Below are 21,813 nucleotides of genomic sequence, written 5' to 3'. Positions count from 1 at the left end.
GATAATCGGAGGTATCCCAGCTATTTTTGTTATCAACAGATCTAACTTATTTGCTGTATTAATTAATTTTTTTCAATCATAAATGTTTTGAAGTTAATCAGAAATATTATATTTATTTGCATTTTAAATCATCCAGAGGCAGCAAAAAAAAACAACACAAAACAAAACAAAAAAACAAAAAAGAAGAATAGTTTTACCTGCTTTACACACACTGTAAGTTACTAGCTACACCTTTAAACGTGTCAAACTTGCATACACTATAATAATTTTAATATTTTCTCATTTGTCTCTTTCACTGTATTAGTTGCAGAGAATCTGAGAAAAAGGCAGCAACCAGTAAAAGTCATTGTCCTGCTTTGTTATTATATAGCTCTCATTCATTACTGGGGTCCCAGAGAAGAATGAATGAATGAGATGCTTGGCACATGCTTTTGAAGTTGATTAATAAAATATCTGTTGTCACTCAACACTAAATATGGTATTAAATATGGCGTATTTAAATAAACCTTTGCTTGGCCAAGGTAAATCATGTGCAGCTATTAAATTTATTCTGTGCTGATCTTTTTTGTGGACATTAATGTTTTGAAATAGCACAACCTTTAATAGGGGTCGAAATAATTTAGTAGAATATAATTGTGATTATATTGTATGTGCACTGTTAAGAGTGCTAAGGCATTTGTGCAGTGAAACAAAACTAATGAATCAATGAATTCAGATCACACACACACACACACACACACACACACACACACACACACACACACACACACACACACACACACACACACCATAATAAGTACAGCTCAGGTTGAAGGAGAAAAAGGAAAAACGGTTTATTTTGATATCATATTGTTGCTCACTTTAAAACAACCACATCACATTGAGAAACAAGAGGAAGGAAAAATAAAATAAAAATAAAGACAGAATAAGCAGTAAGAGTTCATACATGTCTTTCCATGGTTGCTTTCTTCTGACCTGGGAGGAGAGGGGAGGTGGACGGAGAGCGGAGGCGTCAGCTGCAGAGCCTCAGCACACACAGCCTGCTCACCCAGTCATCCAGCAGTTTGGGCAGGTCAAAGGTTAAAAAAAAAAGTTTCATACAGTTTTTTTATATATATACAAACAGCAAGATTTATTCATCCTGTGGCACAAATGGAAAACTTCTTATAATCAGAGCCTGTTTCAATAGTTAAAATGGAAATTAAATTAGACAGATGCTGAGTAAAAACATTTCAAACTGTTGTTGACTCTGTGAAAAGAGAGAGACCAAGTGAATATCTGTGGTAAAAAGAGTGCAGAAAGTTTCTACACAGCGCCTGGGTTTAGCCTCTCTGTGCTGCACGCTACATGAAGGCGTGTTTGAGTGTTTGGATAGAGCCAGTAGAAACAGGACAGAGCTGAGCTACTCACACACCAAACATTAGATTAGAAAAATAGCTCTTACAACAGCTCCATGACGTACAAATCATGAGTGAACGATTAAAAAGACGACAATAGAAAAGTGTGAGCACTGAGAAATCCCAAATGAGTCGACACTATTGGAAAACATATTTCAAATTACTTTTTTTTTTTTTTTTGATTCCTTAACAGGGTGTCAGTTCACAATGAATCGAGTTCAGACGCATGAGGCATGGAGGAAATGGCAGGGTACTGTTTTTTAAAACAAATTAGAGGTAGCTTTAATTTTAAGTATGCTCAAAAAAATGAAAAGTATGGTATGAAATGACGACACACACTTGCTCATAAGTTTACCACAATTATAGACAAACATGTTGGTGCTTATTAATAGGTCATACTTAAAGAGATACTCCAGCCCAGATATATTTAGCACTTACATTTTTATGATGGATGGATAGAATAGAAGCAGATTATGAGACAGAAACAGTTTCTATCACTGTTTTTGTATATTTTTAGGCTTTGAAAAATCACTATAGGAATCAGGTGTAAATGAGTTATAATCAATGTGGTAACTTAACACAGCTCTGATGCTTTGTTAAGAGCGTGAAGAGTAAACAGTGAGATGAAATTAAAAACCAACGCTGCAACTTTTCCCCCTGTGGAAAATACTATACAGAGAGGTAATTACTGAACGTGGATTTACTAAAAGACTGTTTATGAAAACATTAGGGTTTATAATTCAAAAGTACTTTGTTCAGGAAGTTCTTGGCTGGAGTATCACTTTAAATCTGTCATTCCTACTCTATACCACAAGATGGCAGTATATGCACATTTAATCAAAGGGCTAACTGATGAATGAGAGGGGAACATGTCCCCACCCTCATTTAAAGACCTTCAAGTACTTTAGAAAGGGTCCTATGAGAGACAGTGTTTGTTAAAGTTATTGCCCTCTTTAAAGCAACATTTCGCTCTGAAGCGTTAAGGAAGAGAGAGGACGGGTCCTACAGGATATTTGGTCACCTTGACCTTGGCCCCCTCTACTACTCTCATTATAAACAAAGGGACATTGGGCCGATGTGGCGTCTGCAGTCTGCTCTGTCAGTACATCACTCCTCACCTGCTCATATGGGATGACTCCAAACACACAAACTCCCTCTCTGTCCTCTCCTTAATCCCCCTGACCCTCAGAGGTGAAGCAGTTCAGAAACCTTTTGCTCGCTCACATGCTCGAGTATCTGTCATTCATTCGACCCCTCTCTCATCCCCACTTGTGCACTCAGCCTCCACATATTCACACATCCACAAAGCACCCATTTCTTCACTTGTTTTTCCGAGTTCTTCATATTTTAACGATTTGAAGACAACAACACCTTCACTCTCCCCAAATCTTCCCTCCAAACGTTTTCCCCCGCTCTCTCCCTCCCTCTCCCTCCCTCTCTCTCTCTCTCTCTCTCTCAGTTGCTCCCTCGGCTGTTCTCCTCTGTTGTTGCCTTGGCCTTGTCCCCCTCCTCCTCCTCCTCCTCCTCCTCTTCCTCCTCCTCCTCTTCCTCCTGTGCTGCTTGGATCTGCTTGGCCGTCTCTCTCACGCTGGAAAACTTGTCTGACTGCTCAGTGGTCGCTGTCTGATCTGAGGAGACAAAGAGTGATGTCAGAGGAGGCGGCGGTTCGATCATCACACCTTGTTTTTCTCTACCAGTGACGTCAGTGGCACCATAAGTGTGTGAGGTTTGGATTAAGATATTTGTGGAGTTTATTCTGGTTAAAGAGATGCCTGCTGGGATGGAAGACATTCGTACTGACAACAATTAGTCAATTAATTGATTAGTCACTAAACACAACATTAATTGATGAATTGTTTTCAAGCCTGTCAGATGTGAGGATTTCCTTGTTTTCTTAGACTTATCTAAGATCTATCTTAGATTTCTTAGAATATCTTTGTGTTTTGGACAAAAAAAATATCTCAACAAATCATCTTTAGTTGTGGGAAACTGTGCTGCACATTTTAAACTTTTTTTTTCTGAAATTTTATAGACCAGATAATGAGCAGATAATGAGATAATGAGAATAACTGTTAGTTGCAGATTTTCTCTCTGTACTTGAAGTCAACGGTTGTGTAATACTATCGATGACATTTGTCAAGTGTTTATTTAGTGTTATTGAGACACATATTGATTTATGCATGTTGGTGATTTTACATGAAATGCCCTTTCCACTCTTCAGAAACTGGATGAGAATGAAATGAGACTGTTTATTCTTATTCCTGAAGAGCTCATACGTTTAAGACACTAGGTTTTCAACCCTCATCAGTCAAGTGAAGATTAGTTAACAGTTCATTTTCATCCATTTCAGTCTGTGACAGCATCGATCGAGTCCGAACCGTGTCACTGAAAGCCTGAGAGAACAGATGAGCTTCAATCAAAGGACCCAGGCAGGATCTCGGCGCATCCTGCCCGGGTACTTTGTGTTTCAGCAGGCTTCCACAAAGGGATTTATTGAGAGCGCCTGTCATCTGGGCCAACAGAGCAATAATTCTGAATGAAATGCTGCTGTTCTCATGTGATATCATGGAGATTAAAAAACTACAATTTTGAAGAAAAAAAACAAAAACAAAAAAAAAAACATAATAAGGGTGTATTTGCAAAAAAAGTTCAGATTTGTGTACTACTCTCTTAACTTTGCTTTGCTGGTGATCAAATGTGCACAGATGTTGTCTCTCAAACCCTGTTTTAGAGGAGAGCACTGACCAGCACCACAACCTTGCTTATTAATCCTGTCTGACCTCTCTGACTAGTGTAGGTGTTGGTGCTGGGCCTGCAGTCAGAGCGGTGCAGTGTACCCTCTGACAGATTGGGGGCGAGAGATAATATGACACTGGGGTTGTCTCTCAGCACACAGGGCTTCGTCTGTGCTGCTGGTCGATGCACAGAGGAGCTTACGTTACCCTGAAACCGGCACAGGGCTCTTCCTCTGAGAACAGCAGCTCTGATCTACCAGTTGTCATGTAATCTCTGTTTTTCCTTTACATCCAATTGTGTTTCATCATTTATGATGACAGACAAACTGATGGTGATGTAACAAGGAATTTTCAAAGCTTTAACACATCCTGATGGTTTTTTTTATGTGATAGTCAGGTGATACACCATCAAGCAAAGCGTAATATTATGTGTTATATTCAGGAGAGTGAAATAACAATAAGACATAAAATTTGACTGAACATATTAAGGCTTAAGTTTTATTTTGATAAGTTATTATTTATTGTTATTTTTCACACTGTTCAAGGATGAAAAGCAACAATGGCTCCTTGTAATGAGAAGAAAATGAGCCTGAGGTCTCAAACTGTGGGAAATGTGTGCAGACACCATCAGGATAAATATGAAAGGAAAAGGGCAAACGCAACCACTCACACAACCCTAAAGGAAAAATACACCTTCATCCAACTCCACTAACTTTTAAACAAGTGAAATCACAGAAGTAATTCTGATTTATCTGATTTAAAAGTGACATCATGCATCTTATCTGTTTAGGAAAATTCAAGATAAGAAAACCAACGCCAAGGTGTATTTTTCCTTTAAAGAATGAAAACAGCAGTGTTCTCCTCGCTGCCACTGTGTGCGGTGTTGTGGTCCCGGCCCGTCGACAGAGAGCCTCCCCCTCACCAGCAGCTTTGGTGGGAGATGTGTCCTCTCCCTGCCAGTCCTCCTCATCCTCCTCCCCTTCACAAGGGTCTTCCAAAGGAGGGTAGACACCTAGGTTCTGCATATGTGCTTCAGCCATCTTCTGCACAGCTACACACAAGTAAACACAGCACACACACACACACACACACACACACACACACACACACACACACACACAGGGAGACGGCCACGCAGACACATGGACGCAGACACAAGGATACAAGGATAGAGGGATATGTTGTTTTGGTTTTACCACGCTTCAACACTGTCAGTTTTTTATCAAGCCTCACGGGGGTTTTTGAAAACATGCCAGGCAGGCAGGACACCAATTAAACTCATGCACTGACGGACAGGCAGGCAGGCAACTGCAAAGCGGTGTCCCACACTGATTTTTACAGTAGAGCTTTGGCTGTTGTTGTCTGTCCCTTCTCTCACCCTGTTCTTCCATCTGTTTGTGTGCACCCTTGTCTTTCCTCGACGGCCCGCCCTCCCCGGCGCTCTCTCTGGCAGCGCTGACTCACGCTCTCTTCTCTTTTACCTCAAGTCCCCCTCTCACTCCCTCTGGGTCACCTTGGCCTCTTTCACACCCACCCTCAGACACACAGCGTGGCACTGAGGCAGGTCACTCTTTGGAGCTTAAGGTAGGTTATGTAATTAGAAACGATTGTGAGGTAGCTCTCTCTTTCCCTCCCTGCATGCAAGCTGACGAAGGGCAGATTTCTGCTGCAGAAACAAGGCTTCCTGTCTCATTATATCATCACTCCACATGCAACACACACCCAGACGCCCCCCAGGAAATGAAGCTCTGCTGAGAAGCACAAAAATGCCTGCCACATATTTTTCCTTATTATTTAACAAGCACATGCAACAAGCAAGAAGCCACATGCAAGTCCATGTTTGTGGTCATGTGTATGTTGTTTTTTTTGTCTTGTGTGCTGGTGTTCATGCTTGTGTGTACGTGTGTGTGTGTGTGTGTGTGTGTGTGTGTGTGTGCCACAGCTGTATACACAACTGACTGTAATCCTGGATGATCCAGACTTTCCTAGACTCACACTCAGTGTCTCACAGCTGTCACACTCTAATCTCTCTCTCTTTCTCCCTTCCTCTCTCTGTCACACACAAATATACAGATCCTGCTGCTGAGCGCACAATAAGACCAGAGATATGTCCGTGCATATCACACATGCGCATGCAGAGAATAAAGAAGAAACAAAGGCTTTTAATGCACATCTACCCATCTGTCACATGCACTGTTTTCTTTCTCTGCTATTATGAAGCATGGAGAGCAAGGAGGGAGTCGACTGCAGCGAAGCACGGTAAAACAAAGAGGGCTTAAACACAAGGATGAATCACGACACACACAGCTACCACCTGTAGTATGAGTGCTGCTCGTACCGACCTTTGAGTGATGGAGGCTGGTACACGTTTGGATTTACACGTTTTGGTTTGAGCACCCCGTTCTCTCCTACGACCCACTGCAAACAGAGAGAGAGAAAAAGAATTCCCCTTTAAATTCTCCTTAAAGACACTTTTTAAGACATAAAAACGCTCCACCTGGAATAATCATTTGTGTCTGATATGTTTTTTTTTTTACATTTGCTCTTTCTCCCTCATGGAAAGATCCAGAATCTATGAATCTGCAAATATTATCTCAAAAGTCTATCTAATGGACTGAACACATCTTCTGCTGCACTAAAGAGTCCATTATCAGTGTGTGTGCACTGCAGGCTTTGTGTATCCACATCACACTTGTGTTAGCTGCATATTGAACCACGATTGGCTCCCAGACTAAGTGCGATGTTGCAAAATCATACTCCTGCACATACACGTCTAAAACTTTAAGGCGTAAAAAGATAAATGTGAAAACAGTCTGTGTTGTCAAACTCTGCACAGACACCACATCATTCTGCACAGTGAAGGTCAAACATCCAGGTGAAGTAACGATGAACGAAACACAAAGCAGAGGAGACTTTAAGTAACCTCACAGTCACAGTGTTCAACACATTTACATACAGGTTATGTAGCTGTTCCACTTCAGAGAGGAAGGCACAGTGTAGTAAATACACAGCACAGTTAATACATAATGGCAAATTCAACTTTAAACTTTACAAATATTCTAAAAATAATGCAGTTTATGACATGAACACATTTTTTTCCTGGCTGCACATTTACATCAAATAGGTAGGTTGTCTACTTCACAGTCCACAGCCTTCGTAGGAGTGAACATGTCTCTAAAGCCCTGTTTGTCACTGAGTTTAAAATTTGGCACAAAAACAACAAAAAAAAATTCCTGTGACAGGGCTCAGTTATTTTCAGCTTTCAGCCACATCCTCTGGTCTTCTTCAGCGGGTAAGAATTTACTGTCAAACTGTTCATTCTAAGGAAAAGAATGAAACTTCAATCTCAAAGAATTTAAAATGATTAGAAAGCTGCTGAGTTGGAACAATGGTTCACACAACATGAGTTTGTGATGACGGACACTTCATCACAAGTGATGAAGACAGGGTAGAAAAGTTGAAACATTACAAACACCAGTAGATGATGTGAACACATCACAGCACCACAATGGTACTTTGTTGTGTCATGGGTGGGGGGAGAACTGAAGGAGGGCAGATGAGGATGCACAGACACGTATTTGTAAAAAACTGTTTTGACTTCACCTTTACCTGATGGGTGGACTGATCATCCTCAGGAGACGATTGTTCGGCTACTCTAAACAGCGTGGCGGGTGTGGGCCTCCTGCGTCGGATCTATGAACAAACACACGCAAACATAAAGGGCAGCCATAAATACACATGAATAATTAAACCAGCCAACATTGTATTATTAATAATGCTCAGCTCAAAGCCGCATCAGTCAAATGGAAAAATGTTTGACAGTTCACGCTGGTGAAAGGCATGCTGGGTGCTCACTGACACTGACAGCGCCAGCGGGTTGATGGGTCAACAGCCAAAAGCAAGTTTCAGCACCCGGTGCCGGTCGGGTCAGAGTGAAAGCAACGGTCAGTAGAGCAGAGGAAGACTCATTATGTAAGTTTCTGATTTCAAGGGCAGATACAGCCCACACTGAAAGTAATGCAGCGTAGAGCAGGAGCTAAACCGATGCTTGCTTCTCATGTCTGAAATCAAAGTGTTCAGTTTTTTGATACAGGACTGATTTGAAATGAATGACCACCTCACATGACACATAATGTCTTAAGTGTGTTTGATGACGTGTGAGCACCACATACGGCCGTGAACACCCTCACAAACAGAGGGACCATGGAAATGGGAATTTAGACTAAAAGAGCACCGGCATTCAGCCTCAGACACTCCCCTCCGCTGCCCGGTCTCCCTGCAGGCTGGTCCCTGGAGGCTGAAGCCAGGTTGCTGATGGCCTGGCAGACTGCAGGTCTGCACAAGTCACTGCACACAGTGAACTCTCTGTCCTTATAGCAACAAATGCCCAGCTGTGCCCATACATCCAGAAATCAGCATCGTGCCCTGCTGGTGGGAATGTGCCCCATAGTTTTATTTAAAGTGAAAAATGCAGATTAAATGATTCATGATGTCTCCAGATTGACTGCTGATGAAAATAATTATTAGTGTCCACCCTGAACAGGTTTCTGTGGAGACCTTTGCAACCAAAACCAGTTCAAGTTTAGCACAGCCTCTGGAGTAAAACTGCAGACCCTCCACAAGCTGCCGTTTAAGCAAACAGGAAGTGAGCGTTTGATGGTGAGAAGATTGTTTTGGGGGTGGAGTCTCACTTTTATAACCATATTGATAAGCCTTGAGCAGAATGTGTGGGGCCTTTGCTTCATGAGGACAGATTTGCAGAGCTCAGAGCTTTGACTCACTTTCCAACAGATTAATAGCTAACATATGTAGAATTGCCTCTTGGGTAAATGTTGGATAAAATAAAAAGTACACAGAATTTAAAAAAACCAAACTGTGCAGCTAAGTGGAGCTGGCAGGTCAGACAAACAGGGTATTGAAAGTGTCCTCTGTGGAGGAGGCCAACCTTGACATGAACCTTGGAGCCGCTGTTTACGGCAGCACATAACATCACAGGAAGCGAGTTCTGGCCATATTTTGCGTAAAGCTGCTCCACACTGAGCGTTGTGTTTGTGTTCGGTTCCCTTCCATCTTGTTAAGCGAGGTGTGCGTCATCAGAGTGAGGTGCGTGTTGCCAAAGCAGAGGCTTGCTGGGCCTCGTTGTGGAAATCAAACACGACAACACAGAGTAATCGAGCGTAGACTTCACCCTTATTGATAACACCAGACACACACATTTTAATCTCGTCATGCAAACATCCAGCTTTCCCGTCTCCCCTGAACCTCTCACGCTGTCTGTCTCTCTCCTTCTCCTCTCATTTCCATCTCACTTGATCCTCTGCTTCCTCTATCCTGTTTGTTTCCACATCCATCCTTCATTCCTTGACAGTGACATTACCCTCATCCACTTCTCATCCTCTGTCCTCCCCATCGCCAGAGTGCGTCATAAGTGAAATCATAATCTAATCCTTTTGTTTGCCATCCTTTCCTCTCCTCAATTGATCTATCTCTCTCTCTTTATTGACAGGGAACATCCACAGGGCTTCCTCTGAACCCCCTCCCCTCTGTCTCCTTTATCTCTCTCCCTTGGCAAGGTGTGGAGGCCTGGGGCTCCACGCCGCTGTGAACCCTGCTGCCTCTGTCTGCCTGACACCTGCTACCAGCATTGCAGGGCAGCCTGAGGTGGCTCACACACAGACCCACGAGAGTGAGCAGACACCAGATGTTGCCATGACCGAACCTATGCCAGAGTCCTGTGGCAATAAAGCCATTAAACTGGGAAAACCACTGGATTGTTCCTCTGCATTCGTGTCATGCAGACTTGTGAAGAGGCTGTGGGGGCAACAGGAGGGTATAAGAGAAAATCCTGTGGTTCTTCCAGTTGATTTATTACCTATCAACAGATTAGAAACAGTTCATCAATTAACCAAACAGTTGATGAACGGAAAAATAACTGATTAATATCAACTATTTTGATTATTGTTGAATTATCTTTAAAGCAAATGTGCTACAAAAAAAAAATCCCAAGTTTCTAATTCTCATTTTCTTCATTTTATATCATTGTAAAATAAATATCTTTGGGTTCTGGACTGTTGGTCAGATCAAATAATATTTTAATGATCAATTAAATGGGACAATAGCCAGTAGATGAATCAATAATTAAAATAAGCTGTAGTCATTAACTCTGGTGAATGCAAATGTTGTTTTTTTTACAATAACTTAAAAAATTTCACTTACCTTTTACTTTACAACAAATTTCCAGTTTCATCTAAAAAGTACAAAATAGCTGCAACATCTCTTCTTTCAGTTTTTCTTTCTTCTTGTCTTTTTGACCTTTTGTTAGGTTACATTCCTCTTAGGTCATTGCTCTCTTTATGTAAAATGCAGCCCTGGATGAATCCACAGCTCCTGCTCCTTTTCTTAAAATATCTACACAAAAACATTTATCAGCTAAACATCAAGTGCAACTTTCCAAAGCGATGTATGTGATGTCCCAGGCTTTGTGCCTTCATCTATTATTTTTCCTGTGAAAATTATGATACAAAAGCAAAAGTTTACAGTTACTACTACTGTCCAGAATCCATCAAAGCTTCTTTTTTTTTTTGTCCCTTTAATGAGGCGTCATTGAAAGAGACAGTTGCACAGTCAAAGCTGGGAGAGACTCAGAGGAGCAGAGTCGAGGTTCATTTACTGAGATAGAGATAAAAATAGGGATGATGAAACAGCTGGAAGGTAAAATGACTGGGTGGGATAATCGAGGTCAGTGAGAGGCATTATCTGATGATCTGTTTACCTAATTGTGTGCTTACATGCAGTGTGTGTGTGTGTGTGTGTGTGTGTGTGTGTGTGTGTGTGTGTGTGTGTGTGTGTGTGTGTGTGTGTGTGTGTGTGTGCAGTAGGTATCTGCCTACCCAATGTCACCAAGGTTATCATCATGGTGGTCTTATGAAATGCCAAGACTTGACCTCCTAAACCAGGGAAAGGAGAGCAGTCCACCTCTCAGCCCGGCTGTAAAACACTACACCAAACGACATGAAAATGTTATGATCATGGAGTCAATAAACACCAATGCATGCAGGAAACACAGGTATCTATTTCTCTGTTTTATGACATTTATAAACCAGAGGTGATGATGGAGGCGATGACGTGCGCTGTTGCTGCATGACATTGCCAATGCCAGTGACATAAACACGCATAGTGACTCTAGTAATTTTCCAGCCTTAAAACCTCCCCACTCTGCCCAAGTTACATAATATTGTATGCAACTTCCTCATTTACGCCAACACTGGGCCACAGCATGTGAGATTACTGCTGCTATGCTTTATCCTTTATTCCCCTCCCTCCCTCCCTCCTCTACTCCTCTAACCCACCATGCCCCCAATCTCCCAAACCTTCTCCTTCACTGGCAGCCACTGTTTTTGCACCGAGATCAGTGGAGCCGCTGTGGACTGTGCACTCAGGGGCTCTGAGCTGGCTGCTGAGGTGGCCTTTCAGCGGCTCCACAGGTGTATGCCTGCAGGCCTCCCCGGGAGGCAGCAGCACCTCATTAGTTTTCACACAGCACTGGTCTCAATAAAAGCATTGGCTCGTGGATCGTAGCATAGACAGGAGATACATCAGTTTATCTAAAGCTCATGAGTGAACGAGGGTCCACACTGTAGGACAGAAAGAGGAGGTAGAGGGAGAGAGAGAGAGACCTCTGGATTCTCTGAAAGATGGCTTGGCAGAATATAAACTCGAACGCACCTCAAACACCTTTATATGTATGATTCAGTGTAATATCCTTTTGTTAAATTGACATTACATTCAACGTTAAATTGATGATGATTTCTTAAACCTGTGTTAAGTGTGTCCAGAGACATAGGATATAAATGAAAACCATGCAAATAGTTGTATTTTTATAACTGTCAAATCAAATTGGAGGCAAAGAGGTTAAGTAACAAGGAATGACTCCAATATGAGACTCCAGCGCCTCACTCTGTGCTGTGTGTGGGGTACGAATCATTGGTAAATGTTGACTTTGCACGTGTGTGTGTGTGTGTGTGTGTGTGTGCACAGGTATGTGTGTCAGCTCAGCACAGTCTTGCGTGGCAGCCTGTGTGCAGACCGGCTGATATGGGTCTGTTCCCCAGAGACCTTCCTCTAAGCTGGTGCTGCTGTGGCCAGGCCTATAAAAAGCAGCGGCAGTAGGACAGCGTAAACTAGATCGGAGGAGTCTCTAGGGGCCCAGACAGAAAAGCTCTGAAACTCTGCCCTGCACCAGCGCTAACAGTCAGGCATCTCTGGGGGAGTCAGGTGTGCAGTCAGGTGGCCTCGACGCCAAGAAACACAGCATAGATCTCCTCCCCTGTCAGCTGCAATCCCTTGTGTCTAGTAGCACTCTATTACATCGGGCCATCCTGTCAAGCTGTGGGAGTCAACTCGCTCTAACAGAGGTGGGAGCATCACTTAGGTCTATATGAATCTCTCTCTCTCTCTCTCTCTCTCTCTCTCTCTCTCTCTCTCATGGCCCAGCTGTAACCCAGCTCCGGATGGATAGATATAGATTTGAACAAGATTGATTTGCAGTTGTTCTGGTATCTGCCCACCGGCAGATACCACTACATCACTCAGAAATAAGCGCATGTGTATGTGCAGAGAACATACAGTACAGCACAGTGATGGGAACACACATAAATGAAGGAGCAGCACATGGTTTTTTGTTGTTTTTTTTACAGCTAAAGAGATGCAAAGAAATGTGGGATAGCAAACCAGCCAACAATAACAGCAACACAAAACTACAAAACAGACAATATGACAAAGAGCTAAATGTGAAACTGGAAGACATAATTACTTGTCTTTTCTCATTTCTTTGTGTTTCCACTCTTTAAATTTCTGTAACCCCCTGTTTTATTTCCCCACTCTCTTCCTGCCTCTTCCCTAACAATCCTCAGGTATGTCCACTGAGACTTTCCCTCCCTCTCCTCAAAAGCCCATTCATCTCAGCTCTACCTGTCTCTGCTCTGCTGCAGTTTTGTTCCCTGTCTCTGTCGTCGTGATCATTTAACGGTTTCCCTTTTTTATCTGAGCCAGCCCACCCACTCACCACCCACCCACTCCTTCCTCCTCCCAGTGAGCCTTTTAAAATGAAGTGGCAGAACCCCGTGCGGTGCCCTAAGTGCAATCTACCAGTGAGTTCAATAACACAATAAGGTGAAAAACGATCCCTCTTAGCATGAGCTGAGTGTTTTTTTTTTGTTTTGTTTTTTAGTGTGTTAATGTATCTCGAGTGCAGACAAATAAAGTACCTCCTAGGTTGCATAAATAGTGGAAACAACATTGCATTGTATTGTCTTTGCACACATTGCACGTCATTCCAAACATGTTTAAACTCTAAAACGTTGATGTATTTTTGCTAATAAAACAAGAGTGCAAGTGCACAATTTCAAAATAAAAGTTTTGTTGCCCATATCTTCTCTGGGTTCTGTGCATGGCAGTGTATCTATATAGATTTTGTTGTTGGGATAAAAGGTAACACACCAGATGTGTTAATCGACATCATCATATCTACTTGCTGTTTTGTTCGTGAGCATATTCACACTGAAATTTTAGAAATTTCTGTTTTGCCTAAAGTAGTAGACACACGGTTCATTGTTGCCTGAATTAAACCCAATTACCAGGCCAGCGTGTCCCATCCTGAAGACGCCGGCAGGCAAAATGTTTCCTTAAGCACGAAAGCACGACAAATAAACAGCCACAGGCCAGTGATCAGCTCTATCATGTGACAAATCGCTCCGTCAGACACATTCAGGCTACGCTCAGCCATGACTCACAGACGGTGCTGCCAGGCGCCTTCAGCAGGGCCTCACTGAGTAACACCCCGCTTGCCCAGTTTCCAGCTGTTTCAAAGGGGGTCAAGGACGTGGCTCCACAGATTACAGCCCCACCTGCAGCTCACTGAGGTCCAGGGTCGCTCATTCCTATTCAAATGAACAGCATTGCTGAATTCCCATTAGTCCTAGATGCTGCTGCGCGTTGCTTCTCAACATTCACGTAACACTTTTGTGGTGACCTTTGACCCCACTACTGGCTAAGTGAATAAACAGATGGCTGGAGAAAGCATCTGGAGGGGCTCTCCAGTGACCCCCAAATAGGAAATGTAATTATGCTGCACCCACTGGCAGAATGATATCATACTCAGACAACCACCCCCCTCCCCCCTCTTTTTCTCCCAATCCTCTGTCTCACAGTAACCCCCACCCCCCCACCCCCCACCTCCACCCAGCATTTATGTAATTAGCTGCTGGTAGCTGTTTGGCCCGTTGTTCCAGAGACTGTTGGAGGAAAGGTTTACCATCACAACACAAAAGAGATGATGTGCCAATGGATGATGAGTGACGGGAAGCCACCTGCCAGGCCGCGGTGTACACTGGAGCAGCACGCAGGGCGAGGCGACGACAGGGGAGGTGCCAATCAAAGCTTTCGCAGAGACGGTGGCATGGCGAACAGCCTGCAAACACTGAGATAATTCTGTTTTCTTTTATTTTTTTTCTTTTCTTGCTCATGCACTTGAATTCAGTGTTGTCACATTGTGCTGCTGACAAAGAGCAGTTCCAGAGGTCAACAAGGACGTACAAACAAAGTACAGAGTAGCTATAGTTACTCATTTGCAATGTCATATGTACCAACAGGTGATAAATGAGAAAAGGCTGCTGTTGATGGTTGCTGTGCAGCTTATAGCTCATTGCTTGGATGCAAATGGTATGAATAAACTCACCTAAGAATGCATCTCAGCATAACCAAAATTTATTAGCACTAGGTTCAAAAGCATCTAAAAATGCCTGAATTTATGATCTGACTGCGTAAATTAAAGTAATTTGTTACTGGGACATTTCTACATAATCTTGTTTCTGCTTGGAGCCATTCCCCCTGAAACATATTGAAGATGACCTGCTGTGCCCCTTGTGCAAGCTCATTAAGTTCCAGGCTGATAAACATGAAAAAAAAAAACCCAAAAAACACAGTCTCAACCACAGTGACGAAAATCACAGCACAGCAGCAATAACACACTGTCATGTCTTCTCTGTGCTGGAACAGGGATCGAGACCAATCCCATTAGTTTTGAGTCACGCTTCAGTGTCTCCTCTCAATATGTGTGACCATCCTGTGGCTCTTTAACAAGAAGCTCAGAGGTGTCTAGGTCGGTTCGATAAACATACTGACGTCTGAGAAATCAGCTGCAGCCCCTGTCCATCCCTTACCGCCCCCCTCACACTCCCCATTTCTCCTCCTACCATGTCACTGCTGCCCCTCTGTCTCTCCTCTCATCACAGATATGGCTGCTGCTGTTAAAAGATGAAGGGCTTCAGATTCACTGATTTCTCTGAACGATCGCAGACAGGGGAAAACAAAAATAAAGTGGATAGAGATGAATGAATGTACATTAAGGGGGGGTGTCTCTTCATACCCTGTAACCAGGCCTGACTTGGTTTGATTAACAATGATGATGATCCCTGAAGCGACGAGCGAGTGGCTGATGGCACCAACTGATTTGTTGACCATAACGCTGAAAGGCTAAGGGCGAAGCATCGCAGGCCCCTGTCAAGTTTCGTAGTGCCTGAGCCGCAGGGGACATTATGGCACATTTTCAACTCACTGTGTACAGTGTCATCAGGCGACGAATCACTCTACCCATGGTCAATATATCTGTGTTTTTGTGCTGTTTATACATCACACACATCCACGCACACACGAGCCAAGAGAAGATGATTGAGTGTTAAGTTAATTACCATAAAGAGAGCATGATTTTAAGAAGAAAACAAATGATTAAATGGGATTTCTTGCACAGAAGTTGCACCACTAAGACTAAAAGTGTGAAAGGAAACTTTGTGTTGAACTGCTGTCGACAGATACAGGCCATGAACATGTTGCTTCACAGTCATTAACTGCACAAAACGCCCGGACTGTCAAAAACAGGGAGGAACAAATACATACACAAACCTGCAGAAGACAGAGACCCATTGATTGTGTCCAAACTGCAATTACAACCTGTGGTTTTCAGCAAAGCAATTAATCTTCTTTAAATCATTTATTTCCCAAATTTTTTTGCGAGCAACTTTGAAAAGAACATAGAAACTCATTTTCATAAAACCTGACAGGTCACGTCATTGGGCAAACTGAGTCACACCACTACAGTGACATTCCTGACTGTCACATGCAGGGAAAGATCACTGCGCCCTCTTGCCCAGTCCCAGCATGCTTTGTGCCATCCAACAAGATGTCCTATCTGGGAGTGCATGTTGACAGTCCCCCAGACTGCTAATGTTTACCCACAAACACACGTCGCATCAAAGGTCGCTGTTTGATGTTTAACCCAGAGACTGGACTGGGGAGGAGGACCGGGGGGGGGGGGGGGGGGGGGGGGGCAGGAGGATAGTGGGCAGGGAAACTGAAATCATGTCCTCCATATACCCATAAGGTTTTACACAGATTAATGTGGAACTGTTTGACGTTGGACTGACGCTCGTTACCATCCTTTGATATTTCCTCCGTTTCCTGTCAGATCAAAGGCTCGACACGAGACAGGAGAAACACAGAGAGAAGTCTGCTCAGTGAATCCACAGGGAGGCCGACTTGGTGGAAATCAGAGATGCAGCGTCTGCACCGTGACCCTAATCTCTGTCCATTATGCACATTACCCCACGCCACTTGCACAGGATGCAGGGTTGGTGTGCGTGTGGAGTGGGGGGTAGGGGTGGTAAACACAACCATGTGCTCTCTCTGTGTTGTCGCAGACAGTGACAACATCGCTCCTGACCTCTCAATGTGAAGATTACTAAAGAACGGTAATCTTAAAAAGTCATTTAGTCTTGAAGGTTTTCAACAAGACACTCTGCTAGTAATCATCAAAGACGCCAAGGATGGCAGTGGAAAGAGAGAGAGGAAATAAAATCACTTATTGGAGTGTAAAAACTTCCAGTAAAGGCACTTCAGGTCTTGAGAGAATACCTCTAATTGGAAAGAAAGGGCTTACACAATGATGTAATATAGCTGTGGGCCCACAAATCTGAGGAGTGAGAAAAGTTTGCTTCTGTTCAAAATTTCAAGAAGGTGACGTTCAGGTTGGCCTGAATGATGCAGGGACCACGCTGAGATCAATGGATGATTGTTTACGAAAGAGAGGCTGCTTCTGAATCGTCATTTACATCTTTCGATGTACAGAAGAAGACAAAAACAAATGTCTCAAGACTTGAATAAATAAAACCAAGACCATATGCAAGTCTAAAAACCACTAGAGGGGAAAATAAGAAAAGGCTATTTGGGTATTTTTAGAGTAGACACTGCAGACATATGAAGGAGAATATATCCCTTCAGAGTAAACAGTCACAAACAGGTAAAAGGTGTCAAGATTATCTAACACCTTTGAAGGACAAACTAATAGTTACTGTTTTTCAGTATGCAGCATTTCTCTGTGTGGGAGGAAGCGTGGAAACGTCTCTCACATAAACACCGAAGCAGCATCCACACATACATATCTACAAACATACAACGGCACCGATATAAACAACCTACCCAGTCAGACAGAGCTGTCCATTAAAGTTGACCTTTTAGATGCCAACAGTGGGAGACATAGTTGTGCAGCTCATCTCCATAGCAACAAGACCCCAGCAGCTCGGTCAATAGCGGTTTTTGGGGTTTAAATGCCATCGGAAACAACAGTAACTAAGGAGTTACTAGTTGTGTAACAAGTTCTGAATGGTATAGTCATTAGCAACTCATTAGCAAAGATGGACTTGTGGGCGACAGTAATTGCCGTGGGAGTGGAGGGAAATGAAATGAGTGTCTTTAACCGTTATCCCTGCCCACCCACGCGTCCCTGGAGGCTCCCATCTGCCCCTGGTAGAAGCTATCTGCGTTTTAAACACACATAAACACATCCTCTCCTGAACGCCCATTCAGTTTCCCATACTCCCCCTCCAGCGCATTTGTTTGCAGCATACATCGACTTGTACATACTCACATACACACAACCGATTTCTCACAATGGAGCTATCATCAACAACCGACCCATGGCTTTATCTGTTTAATGCTCTTGAAACATTTACATCACATGAATGCTGACACAGTACATGCAGCCTATATGAAGGTAAAGGCCCGCTGGAGGAGAGCCAGCCAACAAGTCTATATATAGCTGATTACTGTGTGACCATAAGGTGATTGAGCAATAAGGTCCTCCCCAAACCAGAAGGAAGTGAGATTTTTTTTTAACTGAGGGACTAGCTCACATATGGTTGATTGATATCCTGTAGTTTCTTGGAAGAGACGATAGAGATCAGAGCATACGGACAGGACGTGAGAGATAGAGAGAACTGGGGGGAGAGCGAGAATTTGTGTGTAAATGTGAAGTGGAAGTCTTATGATGCATTGCAAAACGTTTCACATTTAGCAAGTCATCTCGTCTATAACTCTCAAAACTCTCAAGAAAATGAGATTAGGCAACTTGTTCTGTGGCATGAATTTGCTTAAAAGTCGGTAGAATGAGGTGATGAAATCTCACTAGATTCAAGAAGATTTGCTTTGGGATAAAGCACAATTATTACACTTTGTCGGTAACCATGGAGGAAACATTTTCTCAGCTGTATCTACAAACTTGTTATAAGATGATGATCACTCAGGGCTAAGATGGAGCATGATTGCAGGCCGCTGTAGTTCATGTAAAGCCTCTTTTATGCAAGCAATGAAACAAGGACGTTCACTGAGGGAGCTGACCCCAGACAGGTGAACCTGGAGATCAGGTTGTGTTTCTTTACTCTCTCAGCTTCCCTTCATATAGCACAGCTCTCTCTTGCTTTCCCGCTCCACCTCTCCTGAAGCTCTCAGGGGGGATGAGCCATTGGCCTCGATTTACCTCGGCACCAAGCGGTTCCTACTTTGGCCCACTTTCCCCCCAGTTCTAAAATAAGAGCCACCCGCATTAGAGCCAAAAAGAAAGATCAGAACTGTCCCGTCAAAAATGAGTATAAACATTTCAGAGAGAGTGACAATCAGCCAAAGGCAAAAAAAAAAAAAAAAAAAAAAAAAAGTAATTATTAACAGTGGCCATTACATCAAACAAAATGTCAACAGTTTTTTGTTGCTGCTGCAGTTACAAAAGAGGGATCAGGCTTCAAACACAAGACAGTGCCTTTCGTGTCAATGTCATTTTGCTAAACGGGTCAAAGATGATACAGCAAGGCATTAATCTCATGAGGAAACAGAGGGAGGGAAATGTCATCATAATTTCTCAACTGTGTGGCAGACAGGGCCAGAACATCCAGCCCTGCAGAAGAAACTTGTCAAACATGAAACAAAGCAGAGAGACAAGGTGATGAAGAAAGAAAGGTGTTCTGAAGTGGAGAAATCGGGCCAGTAATGTCACAGAGCTTCACACAACAATGCGCTCACTCTCCCGGAGTGACCATCAATGGTCAGTAAGAAACAAGTCTTTTCACAGAAACAAGTCAGAGCTAAAAGCTAAAACTAAATCCTCACAGAAACAAAACTGGTTTCCCCCCATGGGTCAGACACTAATCTGCCCACCGCCTGCTCACCATCTCCACTTGCCGGGGGTCCAGGTTGGTGGGCGCGGAGGCCGGCACTGCAAAGTGGATCTTCTTCCTCTCCTTGGACTCCCCCTCGACCTCGGTCGACACGGAGGGCTCCATGGCTCTGGATCCTGGGGGTCTGACTCCCAGTGGAGTGGTGGGGTTGCTGCCGAAGAACACTATACCTTCCCTGGTGGAACCTCCCACTGCTGGGTAGTCCCACACCTGAGACCTTGTCCGCTCTCTCCTGCCTCGCTCCTTCTTCTTCTCTTAGAAAAACATCAACGTGAACAGACTCTTTTTCACCACCTGTCCTCTATCTCTTTGAAGCAGTTGCTAATGTTCTCCTTTACCTCTCCTGGTCTACCCCTCTCTCTTTCTCTCTCTCTTTCTCTCTCTCTCTCTCTCTCTTTTCTCCCTCCCTCACAACCTGTGCAGCAGGAGTTGAATGAGGCACATCCGTCCTTAGATCTGGCTGTGAGGGAGAGAAGTGGGTGGGGAGGTGATGGAGGGGAGGGACTGAGAGCCAAAAGAAGGCGGAGATATTAGGGGAGAGGGGAGGGGCCAGAGCAAATAGGGGAGGAGAGGAAAGAGGATGTTGCAAGGGGCAGAGCTGGAGGTGGAGGGTGGCTGGGGGGGGGGGCTCTGTTTTTCTATCTAAGCTGAGGTTGATTTGTTATCAGAAAAAAAAATAATAATCTCATCACATCAGCTGAGCCTCTTTTGGCCTCTATTTGTGAATGAGAGATTTATGCTGATAGAGGGGGGGTGCAGGGAGGGATAAACAAGAGGAGAGATGTGTGGAGTATGCAGGGGGAAAGTACACAGGCAACCAGCGGCTAAGCCCATTGCTCCTGACATCACTAGATTTATTAGGCTCGGCAGTGTTAAATACGTGATGCTATGGCCTGTGATTTCCAATGACAGCCCCGTCATGGTTACAGTGAAAACACCCGGGCTGTCCATTTGTCTTCCACCCTGCAGAGATTCATCAATAACCGGGACAAATCCCATTAATATGTTTTTAACCTGCAAACACCATAAATAAATCACATGGGCGAAAAAGTGTAGGAGCTGAGAGTGAACAACTTGAAACACGGGAATGAGAGGAAATGGGACATGAAGATCTTTAAATGAAAACTGGAGACAGATTGGTGGCTGTAGAGGGAAGGAGAGAAGAAGCAGATTGTTGATAGTGATGTAAAAGGGAGCAGAAAGAAAAGGGCAGTTCCAGTGCTCTATTTTCAGGGCCTTGCTGTTATTTCACTCACATGGCAGAGGGATTTGGACACTGGAGAGCAGTGGATTTGGCCTCTGGGCAGAGTTGAGCTTTGGCATGGGCTGGAATGAAGGAGATATCTGCAATGGTGGTAGAGGAGGAGGAGGAGGAGGAGTATACAGGTGGCTGGAGGGGCTTGGTGAGCATAACAGAGAAGAAGGTCGAGGTTTCATATATGGTGCTCTGGGAGCACAACTGAGTCCAGAAAGACATTAAACAGTCAACTGAGTGTTTATCCCGCCAGTCAGAGCAAGCCGTACATGCCAGCATGTTATTTATTCACTGTTTCCATGCGGGGGTGGACAAAGGGGGTGGGGGTTTGATTTTTAAAGGGTTTGTCTGGAACCTGCTACAAAGCCACCACTGTCTAAAGCAAAGCGCCACCTCCACATGCCTGCAGGTGGCAACTCATTATTGCAGCTCTTCATATGCATGAACTCTGAAAGGCTGTGGTCTAGGTTTATGACATGTTCGACAAAATACAGACTAAGCAGTTGCTGAATGTTTCTAAAGAAATTAAAAAGCTTTTTCACTCACTTGCTGCCATTTGATTTTGATCCAGAGTGGTTGCATAACGCGCAATGTGTTCGGCAGGAATTGTGCAATATTTCATGAGGAATGTGTAATAGGCTCTGTTCAAGAGGTCGGATCACTACAGGCTGCAGAACTCCATCATTTAATGAAACCAGTGGCTGAGGGATTTTTGTCAATTGATAAAGTGATGTTTAAACAGACAAATGTTTTTTTTTTTATTGTAAAGTGCGAAATTCAGGGAGGGAGGAGAAACCACCTGTGCTTTTGTTATCCATGTAAACAAACTACTGACTCAGGACTCAACCAGATCTCTGTACAAATATGCT

General features: G+C 43.6%; 1 protein-coding gene across 2 annotated transcripts; it reads right to left on the bottom strand.

The window, feature by feature from the left end:
- Nucleotides 1-808: 808 nt before the first annotated feature.
- On the bottom strand, nucleotides 809-20,147 carry ppp1r1b (protein phosphatase 1, regulatory (inhibitor) subunit 1B). 2 transcript variants are annotated; one of them, XM_071468027.1, is made up of 5 exons: nucleotides 19,681-20,147; nucleotides 7,742-7,825; nucleotides 6,475-6,550; nucleotides 5,055-5,183; nucleotides 809-3,025 (listed from the first exon to the last, which is right to left on the bottom strand). In XM_071468027.1, the coding sequence occupies exons 1-5, from the start codon at nucleotides 19,792-19,794 to the stop codon at nucleotides 2,853-2,855; spliced, it is 576 nt and encodes a 191-aa protein (XP_071324128.1). In that variant the 5' UTR covers nucleotides 19,795-20,147; the 3' UTR covers nucleotides 809-2,852. The 2 variants fall into 2 exon arrangements, with proteins under 2 accessions (XP_071324128.1, XP_071324124.1); XM_071468023.1 differs by having other exon boundaries at nucleotides 2,841-3,025; nucleotides 7,736-7,825; nucleotides 19,681-20,141.
- Between the last annotated feature and the right edge of the window lie 1,666 nt (nucleotides 20,148-21,813).

Source organism: Trachinotus anak, unplaced genomic scaffold (assembly GCF_046630095.1).
Source record: "Trachinotus anak isolate AG129_WGS33_773 ecotype Australia unplaced genomic scaffold, CSIRO_AGI_Tana_v1 ptg000003l, whole genome shotgun sequence".
In the NCBI taxonomy this organism is placed as follows: Eukaryota; Metazoa; Chordata; class Actinopteri; order Carangiformes; family Carangidae; genus Trachinotus; species Trachinotus anak.
The sequence above is the reverse complement of the archived record's forward strand: the minus strand, read 5'-3'. Positions and strand labels throughout refer to the sequence as shown.

What these genes read in the sequence shown, in the direction of transcription:
- ppp1r1b (XM_071468023.1), bottom strand. Translation starts at nt 19,794, where the DNA reads ATGGAGCCCTCCGTGTCGACCGAGGTCGAGGGGGAGTCCAAGGAGAGG. An exon ending in ACCCCCGGCAAGTGGAGATG is followed by an intron (nt 7,826 to 19,680) that starts GTGAGCAGGCGG and finishes GTTTGTTCATAG; the next exon opens with ATCCGACGCAGGAGGCCCAC. An exon ending in CCAGCCTCCATCACTCAAAG is followed by an intron (nt 5,184 to 6,474) that starts GTCGGTACGAGC and finishes ACTTGTGTGTAG; the next exon opens with CTGTGCAGAAGATGGCTGAA.